This window comes from Kogia breviceps, chromosome 19 (genome assembly GCF_026419965.1).
Source record: "Kogia breviceps isolate mKogBre1 chromosome 19, mKogBre1 haplotype 1, whole genome shotgun sequence".
In the NCBI taxonomy this organism is placed as follows: domain Eukaryota; kingdom Metazoa; phylum Chordata; class Mammalia; order Artiodactyla; family Physeteridae; genus Kogia; species Kogia breviceps.
In genome coordinates, this window is record NC_081328.1 from 34,360,276 (window position 1) to 34,379,279 (window position 19,004).

Here is a 19,004-nt window from a genome sequence, read left to right on the forward strand (position 1 = left end):
TCACGTGTTGGTCACAGGGGCTGCAGTCTGTATGCGTTTATACGTGAGTATCTCCCTCCCCCAGGAAAGCAGCGGGGCTGCAGTCTCATTCGATCTCCTCTTTACTGTGGATGTCACTGTCACCATCTCAGACAGTGGGAGGAGCACACAGCTTTAACCCCCTGTGTGCTAAGGGAAAGGGTGGGGGCGTTTAGGGCTATAAAACTAGCTATGTACACAGAACATTCTAGGGAGAAAGCCACCCCAAGCACACGCGGGCACAGTGGGAATTGGGGTCTGGAGCTCAGTGGGGGACTGTGTATGGCAGGCAGGTGTACGCACGTGAGGACATGCAGGGGAAGGGCTCGGGAGGTGGCAGAAACATTGCTGGGGCCACCTGCAGGCTTCAAGCAGCTTGGTTGGATGGCCAACCTCTGGGTCCTCCCAGGTTCCTCGGCTTTAGGGGTGAGCCCCAGGTGAGAAACCCCTCCCTCCTAACTTTGACCTTAAACTCAGAGTGGAGAAGAGACTGTAGGACCAGGTCCCCAACCAAGGGTCCCCTCCCACTACGACAGATGTGGCGGGTACCTGGCCCCTTCCTAACACTGACACCCGACCAGGGCCAGGCTACCGGCATGGGCCAAGGGAATAAGGCAAGCAGGGGTGTCCACTTGGAAGGCCAGGGCTGTGGAAGGCAGTGAGGGGGACCTAGGACCCCCAGCAGAGAAGTGGCAGCTTTGGGCTCAGAGAGGAAGAATGCCATGGAAACGTATCTCTGGGACACCCTATCAGGGTGGAGACATCCCCCAATCCTCAGGCATTGCCCACAGAGACTGGAACCAGGGAGATCACCTAGGAGTCTCCATAGGGACAGAGATTGGCACTTAGGGGCCACCACAGACCGGTCACCGCAGTGATTTCCACAGAGACAAGAAGCTGGTCATCAGGGAGAGCCTCCCCCAACCTGGGGTGGGGACAGGGAGGGTCACCATGGTGGCCGGATCCAGAGACAGCAGTCCATCCTCTTGGGTGCAGATGAGTGGGGTGGCCTCTAGCTGACACGGTATGTGGACGTGTTCTTAGGCTCCGTGCTGGGCACACACCAATCACCGGCCTCCTGGATGGTCTGGTAGTGGCGCCAGGCTGACTTGTTGTAGACGGGCAGGCGTTCCACCGAGTCCGTGGACAGGGCCTGGAGGGCATCAGGGTCAGCCTCTCCTGCTTCCCTGCACCGTGCCCACTCCTCGGCAGACCAGCCTCGCCCCAGTACGCTCTGGTGGCCACTGACTGTGGCCCACATGATAGCCCAGCCAAGTGCCAGACACTGGCTGAGATGACTAACCCAGAAAGACCCATGAAAGGGTCTGTCCCTTCTGTGGCTTGCTCCTGCCCATTCAAGAAGGCTGTTCACTTAAAGGTCAGGGAGGGACAGGAAGGAGCCTAGGCTCTGTAACCCTGAACAAGGTCACCAGCTCTGGGCCTCAGTCTCCCCCTGAGCTGAATCAGGAGTTCTCTGTGGCCCCCCACTTTCCTTCTGAGTCTAGCAAGTCACGGGTTCCCAGAACAGGTCTTACTCATGCAAACCACAGACTCCCTGAAATTGCCTGCCAGCTTAGGAGTGCCTGGTGGCTGGGAACTATAGCTTTGCTCAGATTCTCAGTCTGGAATCAGGAAAAGATTGGAGGGACGGAAAAGAAACCTAATAACAGGCCTGACCTATCAGCAAACTCCCCGAGCCAGACTCTGCAGGCAGGGGCCCTCACCTTGAGATAGATGACAGCGTCAGTCCCAAAGCCCTCCATGGAGAAGAGCTGCAGGTCCCCCTGGAAGTACTTGGCATAGAGGCGGGAAATGGGGAGCCCATACCCGAAGCCAGCCTGCAAGGGGGTGAGAAGGGAGCGTGATGAGACACCGGCCGCGGGCTTCCTGGAACTGCAGGGACCCAATGTACTGAGTGAGGAGGGCCAAGCTGGGGTCGTGCAGGGGGACTCCCAGAACTGGGGTGGGGAAGGGACATGAGAAAGGGACAGCTCTGAGGCAAGATGGGGACCGTGGGATAAAGGAAATCGGTCTGGCAGACAGAGGAAGGCTGCGGAGCATGGGGCGGGGGGGGAGCAGTAAGCAGGGCAGGGAGAGGGGCTCGGGATGCGTAGCCAGGGGTCTGGGCAGGTCACAGGGCACCTCTGTGTCTCAGTTTCCCACAGCCAGCTCCTCCTACTCTGCTGGGAATGGACAGCGAGGTGTTGGTAAGCTGAACAACTCCAAGAGAGAGGTAGTTACTTGTGCAGAGAGAGAGGGGAAGGGAGAGCTGAGAAACAGTGACAGACAGACACCCACAGATAGGTAGGTAGGTACAGGCTGGGGAGAGACAGGAGGGGCAGGGAGGCCCAGACTCAGACTCACACACGGCCACACAAGGACAGAGGGACCGTGGCGGGTAGGGAAGCGAGAGATGGGCAAGAGTGACAATTGGATAAGAAGAGACCAGAAGGCCAACAGACATTCTTCAGGAGGCCAGTGGGGGGAACCAGAGTGAAGCCATCTCACCAACGGGGTTCCCCCGGTGCCAGGCTGAGGTGTGGGGGCCGTGGAGTACATGTAGCTGAAGAGTCGCTCAATCTTCCTCAAGGGAACGCCCCCACCTCGGTCACTCATCTGGGGGACGTGGGACACGTCAGGGTCTCCAGACCTCAGTTTTCTCCACACCCCACCCCTGACCTTCTCAGATCTTCCTCACCCCCAGGGGCTTCCCTTAGCCCATCTCCTGGCAGGAGGGAAGTCTCCACACCACTGCTCTCTGGCCCCCAAAGTCAAGGGTCACATACTTTGATGGAAAGATCTTCCTCGCCCAAGGCCACCATGACCTTGAGAGGTGGGAGAGTGAGGCTGGATTCATGGCTTTCCACAGTCGCTCGCATGGCATTCTGCGGTGGAAAAGGGGGAAGACACAGTGAGAGCAACCTAGACCTCACCACTCCCACCCCCACAAAGGACCATCCCCCAGCCTCCTCACCTTGAAGAGTTCAAAAAGCATGTGGTAGAGGTGGGAGGGGACATAGACCATGTGAATTGGCTGTTCGGAGTTGGAGGCTGCCAGGGAAGTCCAAACCAAAGATCAGGAAAGTGTCAAGAGGTCACTCTTCAGCATTCATTCACCAGCATCTAGCACCCAGCACTCAACCACCATCCACTGTCCATCCACCTGCTCATTCGTTCATCCATCCATCTGTCTATTCAGTGTCCATTCATCCATCTAACTCTCCATATAATATCCATCCATTATACAGTGTCTGTCTGTCCGTCCAGCCAGCCAGCCATTATCCATCCATTCATCAATCATATCCATTCAATATCTATTTGTTCCTCTATCTACCCATTCAGTGTCCATCCAACCATCCAATTGTCCCTCAATCTATGCATCTGCTCAAACAACTATCTTTCCCATCTATCCATTCATTCAAAGTGCAGATCCATCCTTCCATTCATCCACTGTTTATCTACCCATCTATCCATCATTCATCCACCCAAATAATATCTGTCTATCCTAAAAGTAGCCTACTAGCATTCACCTTGATACCAGAATCCCCTGTAGAGCTTTTTCACCCAGGGGAGAGGGGAGGGGGCTGCCCAGGTGATTTTGACACGAACACCCTACTTCCCAAGAATCACTCTATCCTGGAGAGTTTTCTTGGTTTTAGAGACTGAGTGTCTCTTCCTGGTGCCTGGCACAGAGCTCTGTATGTAGCAGAAGCTCAATAAATATGCAGTGGATCAATGAATGAAGGAAACTCAGGCCCTGTGCTGGGCAGTGGAGACATAAAGTTGAATAAAATTCAATCCTACCCTCTCAGAAATTCAAGTCTAGACAGAGAACCACACAACTGACTTTCACATTAGGTGTTGTACCCAGAGCTGTGTGCTAGGCCCTGGGCTTGACCCCAGGAATCCTGAAGTAAAGCGGCCTGTCTCTGCCCTTTGGTTTCTGCCAAGTAATTCAAACAGTGCAATTTAGAGGTACACTTGGGGCAGGCGGTGCCTAACTCTTCCTGGGAGGTCCGGGAAGGCTTTTCAGAGGAGGTGGACTTGAACCAGGTCTTAAGAAAAGACTAGGAGGTCTTCCCCGGTGGCGCAGTGGTTGAGAGTCTGCCTGCCAATGCAGGGGACGCGGGTTCGAGCCCTGGTTTGGGAAGATCCCACATGCTGCGGAGCAATTGGGCCCGTGAGCCACAACTACTGAGCCTGCGTGTCTGGAGCCTGTGCTCCGCAACAAGAGAGGCTGCAATAGTGAGAGGCCCGCGCACCGCAATGAAGAGTGGCCCCCGCTCGCTGCAACTAGAGAAAGCCCTCGCACAGAAATGAGGACCCAACACAGCCAAAAATTAAAATAAATAAATAAATAAATAAATTTAAAAGCAAGTTAAAAAAATCTATAAAGAAAAGACTAGGATGTGGGCAGTGTGACTTCCAGGCACGGAGGCATGAACACCTCAGGTTTCTGGCCCACAGGCCAGGGTGGCTGAGGAGCAGGTGCGTGGAGGGGAGGGTAGAGACCCTGATCCTCCTCATCCCTCCACCTCCAAGATATTTATCCAGTTCACCCCTTCTTTTCCTCTCTGCTGCCTTCCCTTCCCCTTGCCTGAATCTGCAATGACCTCCTAACTGGTCTTCCTGTGTCCTCTCCTGCCTCCTCCAACCTCTAAATATCTTTTTTTTTCTTTAATATTTATTTGGTTGCACTGGGTCTTAGTTTTGGCAGGGGGGCTCCTTAGTTGTGGCTCACCGGCTCCTTAGTTGTGGCATGTGAACTCTTAGTCGCGGCATGCGTGTGGGATCTAGTTCCCTGACCAGGGATCGAACCTCGGCCCCCTGCACTGGGAGCACGGAGTCTTAACCATTGCGCCACCAGGGAAGTCCCCTCTAAATATCTTTAGAATGTTACTCAGAGCCTGTCATCACCGTGCTTCAAACCTCCAGTGGCTTTCTGCTGATCTCAAAATCCCAGCTCCTGCCTGTGGTCCACCGGCCCTGCATGCCTAGCCTCTCTCCCACACATCACCCCTTTAATTTCCTAACCCCACCACACTGGTCTTTGTGGTCCTTGACTACCCCATCCAAAGTAGGACCCTTGTAGCCATCCTCTTGTATCCGTTATTCCCTTTCTTCTTTTAGAAATAGATGCCTCCCTCCCCCGAAGTTTTGACTAGCACATGACTACCCAGCTAGAGACTAAATTCCCAGCCTCCCTTGCAGCTCGGAGACGTAGGAAAGTGCTATGTTCAGCTCTTGGGCCCTGCCTTCCACATCTTCTTTCCCCTTCTCCAGGCTGGAACTGAGACATGAGGGTGGGTAGCCAGCTTTAATCATTCTACCCCAGGGGCTGGGGAGAGGGAAATCTCTCTCTCAAATTAAACCAGTTTTTGGATTTTGGGAAGACAGCCAAACTAATATCTAATATCCCATCTAATACACTGCTCCTATCCATCACTGTCACGTTACCCCATTGTGTTTCCTTCCTGTCACTTATCATGACCTGAAATTATCTTGTTATTTGTTCACTGGTTAAAAGTCCCATTCCCCAACCTCCCCAGTACCGAGAATGTAAGCTCCGTGGGAATGGGGACCTTGCCTGTTGTGTTTATTGCTTAATAAATATTTACCAGATAAATTAATAATAATAATACAATAATAGCTCTGCTTCTCCCTCATCCAGGTAACAGTTCATTTCCTGAGTCCCACCTCTCTTTCCTCTCCCATGTGCCCAGCCCTTAGACAGACAGACAGGCAGACACACAGCCTCACTCCCTCACCATTGATCTCCTGGATCTCCAGGTCAGGTGAGGCCATGTAATACTTGTCACACAGGAGCTTGGCCATGTCGTAGGCATCTGAGAGAAGAAAGGGGTCACCAGGGAATGGGGTGACCTCTTCCCAGCAGGCAGTCCTCTTGGCACCAACACTGGGCTTCACCAACACTGAACCCATGGGAACGTGGCCCCCACCCACTGGGGAACGGGTCACCGTCTGGCCAGGTAAGACTTGGGGGTCACTGTGGCTCCCCTGTGGGCCAGGCATGGTGGGGACAGCTCACCTTTCACCACCTCAGAGACGCTGCAGTTGGGGTCGATGCTGCCGATGTGTTTGGGGTGGGCTGGGTTGGTGCTGCCGTCAAAGATCAGGGCTGCGGGCGGGAAGGGAGGGCGCGGTTAGCGGGGACACACAACCCCGGCGCTCCCTCTCCCCACCCCCCGTTCTCCAGTGCTCCACCTCTACTTCTGACACTTCTGACCCTGAGGCTGCACCCCCTCCCCACCCTCCTACCCTCTCTTCCATGACCCCCGGCCCCTCCAACCCTGGATCAGGCCAGTCTTGGACCTTTGTAGGCCTGAAGCATTCTTCTCAGAAGTTTCATCCCCATACATTCTACATTACATTTATTCTTCTCTTCTGCTATACATTTAAAAATAATTTTTCCCTTCTTGTGTAATTAATGACTGGCTATGATTTCTCAACAATCATAGTTAATACTCCTGGACTAAGAAACGCTAGGCAGGGCTTCCCTGGTGTCGCAGTGGTTGAGAGTCCGCCTGCCGATACAGGGGACATGGGTTCGTGCCTTCGTCCGGGAAGATCCCACGTGCCGCGGAGCGGCTGGGCCCGTGAGCCATGGCCGCTGGGCCTGCACTTCCGGAGCCTGTGCTCCGCAACGCGAGAGGCCACAGCAGTGAGAGGCCCACGTACCACAAAAAAAAAACAGAAAAGAAAAGAAACACTAGGCAACAACCTGTGTACTAACATAACGAGACTTTTATGAATACCACGTAAAGAGGCGACACAGTTTTGCATTCTGTAAACATCTGAACAGTGAATGGCCCTGCGCCCGCTCACTGTGCTGGTTGATGAGCATGCGGATGGAGATGCGGCTGAGGTAGAAGCGGTCCAGGAAGTACTGGATGTTCTGGTTGGAGACGGGGTCGTCGCCGTAGGCGTCCTTGTACTCCAGCACGCCCTGCGCCATGGTGGGCACCACATCGTTGTGGCGGTTCCGGATGGTGATCAGGGCGTCGGTGAACCTGCGATGGGGGTAGATGTTGGCCCTCGTCCCGCCCCAGCCCTGGGACACCCTCAGACTCCCCCCGCTTCTCTCCACGCTGTCTTCACCCACTCGACTCTCCCCAGCCCACTCCTCCGGAAGCCCACCCAAAATCTCCCACCGCCTGCCTGACAGCCTGGGGGCTCCACAGGGGCGGGGCCTGGGTCCCCCCATCAGACTCAGGGCACACCAAGGATTGGGGGCTGAATGCCCCCTCAGACTGGACACCCCTGAGGGCGGGGGCATTTCCTTCATCCTGCTGGCATTTCTGCCCTCGGGGCTGTGACCCACGTCTGCCCTCCCGCCCCCAGCCAAGGCCTCACTCACTGGCTCAGGGTCCGATGGTCCTCGGGGTCCTTGTCCAGGAACTCCATGATGTCCAGGAGACTCTGGACATACCTGTGTGAGGGAGGGGGTGGGGGACGCCTCAGCCCCAGGCCGGGCCCCGGCACACCCGACTCTGCTGACCCTACTTCCGTCCTGCGCCTCCAGTGGGCGCCGCCCAGAGCTGGGCCGCGTGGGTTCACAAGCTGCGTCAAAAATTCTCACTCTGCTCCCTCCGTACGCGAGTCTCCCCAACGACACCGCGAGTTGTGCAAGAAAGTCTCTAATTTGTTGGTACCTAGAGCGCCTTTGCTTGATATCCTAGAATAGCAGTGCTCAAAGGGGGGTTGGTGACCACCCCACCCACAGGTCTCCCGGATTCGGAGACTGAGGCCCAGGCCAGGGAGGGGGCCTTGCCTGAGACCAGCAGTGAGAGCAGGCTGGGGCAAGGCACTTAGCTCCCCAGGGCGTGTCGTGGAAGCAGATCTTAGTGTTTGTCCCACACGGCTGTTGCTGCATCCCACGGGCACAGGTGGTGGAGTGGCCAGCCCAGAGCTCTCACAGAGCAGGGGTTCAGGGAGGAAGACGACAGCCTCATACTCCCCTCTCCAGGCACCAGGAGCTGTGCAGCCTCCTAGGGAACTGGATTTTAAATGTTGGGTGGGAAGGACACGGGGTGGGGTGGGCATGCCCAGCTGTGACACTGGGTAGGGCTGGAGCCCACGGAGAGCCCGAAGGGACCTGGGCTGCCCAGATGGTGCCAACCTGGAGCCACTGTCCCCCCTCCCCTACTGCGAGGCAGGACGCCACTGCTTCCCTGCTAACACCTCAGCCCGCAACAGCCCATTCTCCTGGGGAAGGCAGAGAGCTGAGCCTCTCTCCGGCAGAAACACTTCCAGCCGGCAGGAAGGAGGGGCCGCCGAGAGCTCTGACATGGGGGGAGGGCCCCCGGGGCCTAACAGTCTCTCTAGAAGAGGCCCCCACCAGTCGGAAGCATTCCCAGGTACACAGCGCTTTGACCTTGACAGGTAAGAACGGCAGTAATTAGCCCCATTTCACAGTCTCCTCAACTGAGGCCTGAAGGAGTTCCACAGCTGGGAGGTAGTATAGTGAAGACCGGCCTCCAGTGCTCCCGCCACTATACAGTGCTGGCTGCTCAAAATGCTCCGCCCATGGGGCCTGAGGTTCCCTCTGCCTGGAATGCCCTGCCCCCCTCACCCACTAACTGCTACTCTTCTCTCTCTTGCTTAACCCAGTAGAGAAGAGGGTAAAAGAGCTAGCTTTGGGGCTTCCCTGGTGGCGAGGTGGTTGAGAGTCCACTTGCCGATGCAGGGGACACGGGTTCGTGCGCCGGTCCGGGAAGACCCCACATGCCGCGGAGCGGCTGGGCCCGTGGGCCATGGCCGCTGGGCCTGTGCATCCGGAGCCTGTGCTCCGCAACGGGAGAGGCCACAACAGTGAGAGGCCTGCGTACCGCAAAAAAAAAAAAAAAAAAAAGAGCTAGCTTTGAAGCTGGCTCTGCCGAGTTCCAGGCTGGGTTTTTCCACTTTGAGCTGCGTGGCTCTGGGTGAGTCATGGAACCTCTCTGGGCCTGAGTTTCCTCATCGGAAAAGGGAGGGTTTTGTACCTACTGCTATCACTGCTTTTTGGTGAGAATTAGATGTGATAACACAGTGCCTAGCAAACAGTGAGCACTCTCTAAATGTTTGCTCTTGTTTCGAACGGTGGTTCAGACACTGTCAACAGCTGAGTACACCCTCTGAGTCCCCAGCTGGCACATGACACACTCCTCCTGGTTGCACTGGGCAAAGACTCTGAATCACGCCATGTTTGAACCTGTCATGCTCTGGACAGCCACTGATGGCAGGAATGGGGCCGTCCTCGCCCTGCTGTTCCTGCCTGCCCTCCCCACCCAGGGCCCAGCACAACGCCCGGCAAGAGGTGGCGTAGTCACTGGTAGGGGGAGCCGAGAGAGCAGAGGAGATCAGCTCCCCCTCAGTACCCCCTCACTGTCCCCGCAGCCCCAGCAGACAGTCAGAGCGGCCCTCCTTCGGCCTCACCTCGGGCTCCCTAGAGAATAAGAACAGACGACACTTACCCAGTGACCATTAGAGCTCAGTCTACACAGGGTCTCTCATCTCCCAGCAGCCTTCATGAGCATGTGGTATTTCCCCCCTTTTGCAGACAAGGAAACCAGCTCAGAGAGGGCAGGTAATATGGCCCAGGCCACACAGTGAGCATTCGCACTGGGATTCCACCCCAGGCCTGTCTGATGCCAAGTCTATACCACATGGCCAAGTGCTCACTGTCTACACCGGTCCTAACAGTGATGCTGATGGTGAAGGAGGCCCAGCATTTACTGGCGCCAGCCTTGTGCCAGGGCTCTGCTCTGTGTTCCCCTACTTCAACCTCCACAATGACCCTGTGAGGGGGGGCTGCTACCGCTAGACCCATTTTACAGATGAGGAAGTTAACATGCAGAGCTGGGATCCTCTCTCACAGGCCTGTGTTACTCCAAATCCCTCATTCCTTGACCATACCCAGGAGAAAGCTTCATGCTCATGTGATTCTTAGAGGGAGAGGGGATTTGGGAGGAGGACCTGCAAGTATGCAATGGTAGGGATAGGCAGAGAGAGGGAGGAGACCAGCTGAGGGGTGGGGGCACTGGAACCCCTTCACAAGACCCTGGGGGCAAGCAGAGAGAGCTAGGGGCCCCTGACCACCTTGGCCAGGAGCGGGGGCAAGGGTAGGATGACAGCTCTCGCTGCTGGCCCCGTCCATCTGGGGCTGCCTAATGAACCACAGAGGGCGCTGTCACGTGGCCAGTGAAGTAGAACAAAGAGCACCAGGATGGACTGGCAATGAGCAGCGCCCCCCCCGCAGGGCTCTGGGGAGAGCTGCAGCCTCAGGCCTCAGTCTGCTGACTGTGAAGCAAGGTTTAGAATCCCTGCCTGCCTCCCTCGCAGGGCCATTCCTTCAGGGGAGTGGTCCTGAGGGAGTTCTTGGAAGGAAGAGGAGAGGATGACAAAGATTCTCCCAGGGGAAGCTGGACCCTGGCCTGAAGCCCCCCCAAGGGCCTGGCAAACCAGACCTCACCCTTGGGCCAGATCTTGGTCCTAAAAAGGGTAAGACGCTGGGGAAGGAGTGACGCTGGCTCCTGGGCTGCCCACCCCCGAGGGCCAGAGAAAGAGCTGGGCTTAGACCAGTGGTGCAATGACAGATGCACAACCTGCCCTGGACCTGGCAGAGCAGGCAGCAGGGCCAACGTGACGCCCTAGGGAAGGTCTGGCCTGCCGACCTCAACAGTAAGCAAGGCCGCCCAGGACTTCCTGGGTGAGATCTAGAGCTTCCTTCCCCTCCCCTCCCCCGAGGTAACGTGGAAGCCCCAAACCCTGCCTTCTGGGGCTTTCTAGCCATTCCAGAGCCCTCGATTTAGGAGCTGGGAGGAGTGGAAAACCGGGAGAGGAGGGAGCGAGACAGCGTGTGTTTGTGTGCGTGTGTGTGAGGGAGACAGCGTGTGTGTGTGTGTGTGTGTGAGGGAACGAGACAGCGTGTGTGTGTGTGTGAGGGAGCGAGACAGCATGTGTGTGTGTGTGAGTGAGGGAGTGAGACAGCGTGTGTGTGTGTGTGAGGGAACGAGACAGCGTGTGTGTGTGTGTGTGTGTGAGGGAGGGAGAGAGACAGTGTGTGTGTGTTTGAGGGAGCAAGACCGCGTGTGTGTGTGAGTGAGGGAGCGAGACAGCGTGTGTGTGTGGGGGGGAGCGAGACAGCATGTGTGTGTGTGTGTGAGCGAGACAGTGTGTGTGTGGGGGGGGGAGCGAGACAGCGTGTGTGTGTGTGAGTGAGGGAGCGAGACAGCGTGTGTGTGTGTGTGAGGGAACGAGACAGCGTGTGTGTGTGGCGGGGGGGAGCGAGACAGCGTGTGTGTGTGTGTGTGTGTGTGTGTGTGTGTGAGGGAGCGAGACATTGTGTGTGTGTGTGGGAACGAGACAGTGTGTGTGTGTGTGTGTGTGTGTGAGGGAGCGAGACAGCGTGTGTGTGTGTGTGTGTGAGGGAGCGAGACAGCGTGTGTGTGTGTGTGTGTGAGGGAGCGAGACAGTGTGTGTGTGTGTGTGAGGGAGGGAGCGAGACAGCGTGTGTGTGTGTGTGAGGGAGCGAGACAGTGTGTGTGTGTGTGTGTGTGTGTGTGTGAGGGAACGAGACAGCGTGTGTGTGTGTGTGAGGGAACGAGACAGCGTGTGTGTGTGAGGGAGCGAGACAGTGTGTGTGTGTGTGTGTGTGAGGGAGTGAGACAGCGTGTGTGTGTGTGTGAGGGAACAAGACAGCGTGTGTGTGTGTGAGGGAGGGAGAGAGACAGCGTGTGTGTGTGTGAGGGAGCGAGACAGCGTGTGTGTGTGTGAGCGAGACAGCGTGTGTGTGTGAGGGAGCGAGACAGCGTGTGTGTGTGTGTGTGTGTGTGTGTGAGGGAGGGAGAGAGACAGCGTGTGTGTGTGTGTGAGGGAGCGAGACAGCGTGTGTGTGTGTGTGTGTGAGCGAGACAGCGTGTGTGTGTGAGTGAGGGAGCGAGACAGCGTGTGTGCGTGTGTGTGAGGGAGTGAGACAGCGTGTGTGCGTGTGTGTGTGAGCGAGACAGCGTGTGTGTGTGTGTGTGTGAGCGAGACAGCGTGTGTGTGTGTGTGTGTGTGAGCGAGACAGCGTGTGTGTGTGTGTGTCAGAATGAGTGTGTGTGTACGCATGTGCGTGTGGGCGTCGGAATGAGTGCCCGGCAGCTGGGGAGGAGGCGTGTGCAGCGTTGCATGGGGGCAGAGGAGCGGTAAGCGTGTGTGAGCCTGGGCACCTGTGGGTGTGTGGGCACCACGTACTAGTGTTCAGAGCCGCTGGGGACCCGGGGTGTGAACAAGGCCAAGGCCCTGTGAGGAGGGGCGAGGGGGCAGACGTGTTCTGGAAGCTGCTTGTGGAGGGGTGGTGGGCACGGCCCTGAGCCCGGCCGACCTGGGACCCAGGCTGCTGGCGGTGCCACTCAGGTTCCCGGGTGTGAAGTGGGCTTTGTAGCAGCAGGCGCGGATTAGAGAAGATGATGCTGGTGGCCGGTCTCCACTCTGATTACGTAAGTGGTGGCTGAGGGATTCAATGGCAGGGTTTGGCCCTGGGTGCCCGGAACCTCTGAGGTGGTCATTCTTTTCACGGACAAGGACTGGGTTTGGGGTCTACATACCTTGCTGGTGCAAGGGAAGTTCATAAGAAGGTGCTGGTGATACCCCCCCTGCCACCCCCTTCCCACACCCCTGCAAAGGCTCTACTGGTGACAGGAGTGACTCGCTGTCATTTGATTCTACTCTGCGACAATCACTCAACCCTCCATTTTCTCGAAGTACATCTCCACCGACTCCACGCCCTTCCTCAGGCTGTCTTTCTCTCCTGAGAGGAGGCAAGGTTACCCCTCTGTGCCCCCACAACACTAGCCATCAAACAATCTCTGTAAAGAAAATCTACTTTCCCACTGACTTGCTCTGTGAGCTTAGAAATCTCTGACTCCTGGTCACTGTCCCAGGATGCGGTTCTCTCCCTTCCCTTCAAGAACGCAGCCTCCAAATCACACAGCCTGGGCTGGAATACTGGCTCTACCAATTATTACCTGAATGAGCTCAGACAAGTTTCTTAATCTCTCTGCACCTCAGTTTCCTCATCTACAAAATGGGGATAATAACAAGGCCTACTTCATCAGGTTGTTGTGAAGTTAAATGAGTTAATACGTGGACACGCTTAGAACAGTTCCTGATGGCCAGCAGGCCCTCCAGGCATGTCTGCTTCTGTCATCGTCATCATTATCATTACTACACTGTGAAGAGAACCTCTGCCACAGCACATCATCTTTGTCCTGGAGGTGCTGTTGCCAGAAGCTTGCAGACATCACTCACGCTTAGAGAGTTCCGTGTACTTTCACATCCAGCAGTGGCATCTGACCCTTAGAAACAGAACAGATCCCCATTTTACAGATGAGGAAGCCGAGGCTCAGAGGGGCCGTGTGGTTGGAAAAACATTAAGTGTCTAGCAAGCAGCAAAGCCAAGCCTCAGAGTCAGGCATGCCGGCGCCACACCCAGGGCTTTCCTCTACCTTCCAGTCACTTCCAAAACAAGTTCCCACAACACCAAGTCTGTCCGGTTGAAATGACACATCAGGTTTGTTTAGAGCCAGAAACTCTCCACTTGCCCACAGTGATTCCTGCCTGGAACCTTTCCCCAGCTGGATAGAAACTCCATTAGCTGTTGCCACAGATTAACTATTACCTCTGCTCCTACTGATAACAGGTGCACAGGGCTTGTCCATTTCCAAAGGGGGGGTTTTGCTCCTCACTCATCAGACTCTGAGGCTAGTCGGCCTCTTGCCAGGCTCTCTGATAGGTCGTCCCCCTCCTCTCCTGAGAACTCTACCCACCTCCACCGCCTCCATCACCCAAGCTGGCAAGGGGGTTCCCCTGGAGAGGGAGGTCTGCCCTCTCTCACGGGCAGCCACCTCAGAGAGTCCTTCCTTCCCTCAGACCACAGTCTCTCTTGTTGCAGCTCATGCCCATTCTCTGGAAACAATCTCAGCAGGCGGTCTCTTCAGTGTGTCAGCACACTCTAGCAATACCTTGGCCTGCTCCCCTCTAAGCAAGCCATCCACTGGGAATTATTCCCTTTTGTCTAACTTCACTCCCTCCTGCTGTTGCTGGACATAACTTCCCAGCTTTGAGGGAAGAATAACGTCAGGCCAAACCCCCCACACGTGTAACTGAGTTTCAGGAAGGGACTCTGTGGGCCTCGGGGGCATCACGGGCAGTTCAGCAGCTCCCTGCCCTCCCTCCCCACATCCCCTGACTCTTCTAGGAACATGGTGTCCAGGGAGGGGCCTGAGAAGCCTTGTCCTGGAGTCAGGGACCAGCTGGAGAGGCAGCCAGGTCGCTCAGCTGGACAGAGCTGGAGGAGGGCTGGGGAGAACAGATGGCACCTTCTGTCCCTCCCCATGCCTTCCACACTGCCTGATGGCAGGAAATGCCGCTTGGCTCAGAGGTCTTGGACCTCTAAGGGACAGGGCCCAGCGAGGGGTGACCTTGTTGGGCTACATGCAAATCAGGCTCTGCCCTCTGTCCCCCCAACCACCTTCACCGCTTGCACTAACAGCACTATATCCACAAAGTGAGTGCTCAGATGCCCTAGCCGGGCCCTCTCTGGCCTCTGCACCTCTGCACAAGCAGTTCCTTTCACCTGGAATGCCCTTCCCTCCCTTCTAGGTCAGGGTTCAGTTAGGCACCCTGTAAGGCCCAGTGACACGTCACCTCCTCTCTGCATCCATTTCAACTTCCCCACAACTTTCTGATTCAACTGAAATTCACTGTGCACAGATCATGTGCCTGGTCCTTCCTTACTTTATCCTCATTTAATTTGAGTAAGTCATGCATATGCATATTCATGCATAGAAAAAATCTGCAAGGGCATCAATAAAGGGCACTTACAAAGCCTTAACAGTGTTTGGTTAAGGGGTGGAGGGTAGTGGTTGGCATTCCCTTTTATCTACTTTTCTGTGTTCTCCAAATGTCAAAGTGAACATGTCATACTTCTGCAACAAGGGGAAAAAACACAATCAATGTTATTTTAAAAGAATACTTTGCTTTTAATTTAAATAAAGCTGACTTTTCAGCAGTTTACTGCTCCTGGCCACTATGTAGCTCTTAGTTTGCCCTCTTCTACTCTCCCCGTGAGATCACAGGCTCCCTGAGGGCAGCCGCTGCCTGTTTAACCTAACATGGCACTGGGCTCGAAGTAGGTGTGCATGCCGCGAATCCAAAAGGAAACCACAGCCATACCACCTGCCACAGCCAGAAGCAAGGGCAAAAATTTCTGCACACATGCCACTGAAGATCAACCATGATTACGCATTTACATACCCAGTTACACAGCAAATTCTTGTTCCTTCTTCATGTGACTGGCCTCTGGCTAATGTCATTCAGTTACTTATCCCTGGACAGAGTTTTTGAGTAAACTTTACTGAGGATTTCTCTCTGCTACTGCTGCTCTGTGCAATAAACTTTTGGTCTTTGCCCGTCCAAAGCTCTTTGGAGCTGGTACTGTGCCATCCTTGTGTCTATTCGAGTGTTTTCCAACATCCAAAACACGCTGACTTGTTTGGATTATATAATTTGAAGATTAGCTTCTTCCTGTTTCTGCTTCCCACAAAGTTGCCTCAGGTAAATACTATCCAACAGGTGCTAAATTTTCAGGACCAGCGCTGGTGGCAAATGCTGACATTAGCCTGATTTGGGTTTTTGGCTGTGAAAATGATGATCTCCTAGGCGGATCCTGTGTTTCCAGAGAATGGAGGGTGGTGAGTATAGGGCTGTCCCCTAGACATGGAGGCTATGAGCTTGATCTGAGTCCCTGCTCTGGCCTAAGATTCCCACTTGACAGCAGGAACTCCCCTACCTTTCGGAGTCCCTGTGGCTCTCCTCTTTCCCCACCTCCCTCAAGGTTCCTGGGAGCAGGGGTCATCTGACAATGGGGTGGGAGGTGTGGGGACCTATTCAGGGGTCTCACCAGCTCTGTACCAGCTGCACCGAGGGTGTGCTCAGCACCCGGTCGGGAAGCAGGTTGATCTCTTTCATGATGTTGGCCAGGCGCACCGGCAACTCCTGCCTGAGGAAGGTGAATGAGGTTTTCTCACAGGCATTGCTGGACCCTGGTGGGAGAGGGAAGGGTGAGCTCACAGAGTTACAAAACACTGGAGCCAGAGGACATCTTGCGGGGGGCAGGGTCAGGTCACTAAATCCTTCATTTCCTGAGGGTTCAGAAGAGAAGAGATGGAGGCATGGGACAAGGAGCCTTTCCTGACCCCTGCACTGACCACCACACCACCCAGCCTAACCCTTAGGGAGGTTGCATCCTCTCCCCACCCTCAGCTGAACCCTGCTTGCCTTCAACCACAGGGAAAAGGGCCATCCTGGGCCCACTGAGAGCTGCCTCCAGCCCAAGTTATCTCACTTCTTCTCTTTCTTTTCCTCCTAGTACATACTCACTTTGGGGGCTTGATCCAGGTGGGCAGAAGGGCCTGGGAAATCCATCTCTACCTTGGGATGAGCTCCCCCTGGCTGAGGGGAGCTATGCTCAGACCACTGCAGCTGCAGGGTCCCGGTGTCATCTCTGGCCCAGCTGGTCTTTATGCCCATTGTGGAGCTGCCCCTATGTTAATGCCCGCCCACCTGTGAGGTAGACAGGGCCTGAGAACAGGGCCCTTGGTCTGGCTTGAAAATGAAGAGGGAGTAGAGGACTGAATGAGGCCACGGCCTAGAGTCAGGAGACCTGGGTTCTAAGTCCAGGTTCTGCTTTTAACTGTCATCCAGTGCATGTCACCATCCTTCTGAAGGTCTGTTTCCCTCACTGAACTCCAAGTGGGGGACCAAACTCTACTGTGAGCCCCACGCTGCTGTGACAGTTCTGTTAACTGGGGTCCAGTCTGGACTGGACAGATGCTGGGGGCTGGGAGTGGGCTCAGGAGGCTTTCCTACATGGGGGGAGCTCAAACAGGGAGGGGGACAGGCGGACAAGCCTTGGGGAACAGGTGCCCTGTGTCCTGGCTGCCACCTCCCCGCCCTGTCCCATCAGTGACACAGCTGTAACCTAAGCCAGGCTCTGTCTCCTCAACTCTTGAGAGACCTGGGCAACCCCTCCTAATCCCCGGCTGGCACCATGGAAATTCCGTGTGAACAGACAGGGTCCACACAATGCCTGTTTCAGTGCCCACGTTGGCACAGCCTTGCCACCCCCAGAACACTGATGGTAGGCGACCCTGGCCCAGGAACCCAGGGGGCAACCAAGGATGGGTACAAGCTACCTGACTCCATCTCATGGTGCCCCGGACCCCTGCCCAGCTGGGGTAAGATGGCCAGGCCACAGCAGATTTGATCTGCAAGTGTCCTTGCCCTCTAGGGCAGCTGGGGACCAGCTCCTTCAGTGGGTGGAGGTGTACCGGCCAGGGCCTCTCTCCTGTTGACTCATCTGAAAGAGCCCCCTCCCCCAACAGACCCCTCCACGTCCACCCCTGCGCAGGTCTCCTTCCAGATGGCTGCACTTCCCAGTGCTGCCTTGTTACTGCCACCAGCATCTTCCTCATTTCCTCTCTGACCTTCACTTTTAGAGTCTCCAGGACAACCCCCAGTAATCCTTTAGTGCCTGGTTACACCCTCCTGCTCCAACATCAACGCCTCACTGCCCCTTCCTCTCCAAGACCCCTCACAAAGCCCGGGAAGACATCTTGGACCCTTCCTTCTCAGTGCCCCCCCTTCCCGCTAACAGCTCAGTCTCTTCAGTCACGGTGGTGCCCTTAACCCTTTCAAGTCCGGCGGCTGGCCCCTTCCTCCCCGTTAACCCTTTCTCGTCTGGACCCCTGCAAGCAAACCTTCCCTGTCACTCGGCCTCCCTTACCCTCCGTGTTAATCCTTCATGGCCAGCACTCCTTCACTCCACCCCCACACCCCGCGGGCCCTCGCTGCCAGCCGCCTCCCGCCCACTTGTACCGAAGTCCAGAAACTGCTTCATGGAGAGCGGGGACGGGGAGAACTTGCTGAAGTGCTCGATGTACTTGGGCGCCCCTGCGAGGGACGCATTCTTCAGCAGCGCGCGTACCCAGCGCATGGCGGCGGCGACCGCGCCTCGGGCTCGGGCTCCGGTCCCCGCGCTCGTAGCGCTGGCGCTCCGTTCGGCCCAAGCGGGCGCAGCGCCGCAGCAGCCGCCTACTCCCCACCCCGACCCTGGCCGGGCTCCGAATCCCGGCCAATCAGCTCGTCGCGGCGCCCCGACGTTGCTAATGGCGGCTCACAAACAACTCCCGGAGAGCCAGTAGCCTCTCGCCCCGGCACGTGGCTGCCCCTGGGCCCGCCCCCTTAACCAGTGTTTACCCGGAGCGGCCTGGTGTTTTCGAGAGGCCGCGCCGAGAGCCCGCCTCTCCGGCGTCACAACGCGCTTTCCTCCTCCGCGCCTAGCCCGGGTTAACCCCTCCCTCCCCAGAGGCCCTTTATTCCCTTTCCTCTTACACTCCTTCCTTTCCCCGCTCCCTCCCTGAATCTCCTTCACTTGCCTTCCCTGAGATTGTCCGGGTAGCTTTCAACGCATTCCTTTCCTCCCAAAGGGGTCTGATTCACCTGTCCTGAATTCCACACACCTGCTCTCCCTCAGGGGGTCTGGTGGGTTTCCAGTCCTGATGAGTGACTCAGACTGTGAATATTTGCTAACTTCGGGTTCGGGATGCAAGCCCACGCTAATCCCTCATATAGATGTGCAACCCACCCACTTCCACAAATATCAAAGCGCTCAGGAAAAGGCGCGGCATTTTGCTTTTCCAGTTAAAAAACACCCAACCCCTAACTAACGCCTAGCGGCGGCTACAATAAACTTTTCAAAACACTTTTATTACTCCCTACTCATTTGACCTGAGAAAGCAACCTTTTCCGAACTGGGCTTCCTTAGAGAAAGGTCCTTGAAGGTGATTTGTGCTGGAGGCCGAGAGCACACCCTCGCCCAGCAGCCCGGCTCTCTCGTGGGAACATAGCGCGCCCTCTTGTGGTCGAACGCGGTAAGTCCT

General features: G+C 56.0%; 1 protein-coding gene across 2 annotated transcripts; it reads right to left on the reverse strand.

Annotated features, from left to right (window-relative positions):
* Positions 1-83: 83 nt before the first annotated feature.
* Positions 84-18,315, reverse strand: PDK2 (pyruvate dehydrogenase kinase 2). Of its 2 annotated transcripts, XM_067022290.1 has the most exons (12): positions 17,941-18,245; positions 15,965-16,106; positions 15,319-15,730; positions 7,397-7,468; positions 6,865-7,049; positions 6,068-6,157; positions 5,787-5,864; positions 2,993-3,069; positions 2,805-2,903; positions 2,527-2,634; positions 1,743-1,856; positions 84-1,171 (listed from the first exon to the last, which is right to left on the reverse strand). In XM_067022290.1, exons 3-12 carry the CDS (start codon positions 15,375-15,377, stop codon positions 1,031-1,033), a joined length of 1,023 nt encoding a protein of 340 aa, XP_066878391.1. In that variant the 5' UTR covers positions 15,378-15,730; positions 15,965-16,106; positions 17,941-18,245; the 3' UTR covers positions 84-1,030. The 2 variants fall into 2 exon arrangements, with proteins under 2 accessions (XP_066878391.1, XP_058902551.1); XM_059046568.2 differs by lacking the exon at positions 15,319-15,730 and having other exon boundaries at positions 17,941-18,315.
* Positions 18,316-19,004: the final 689 nt, after the last annotated feature.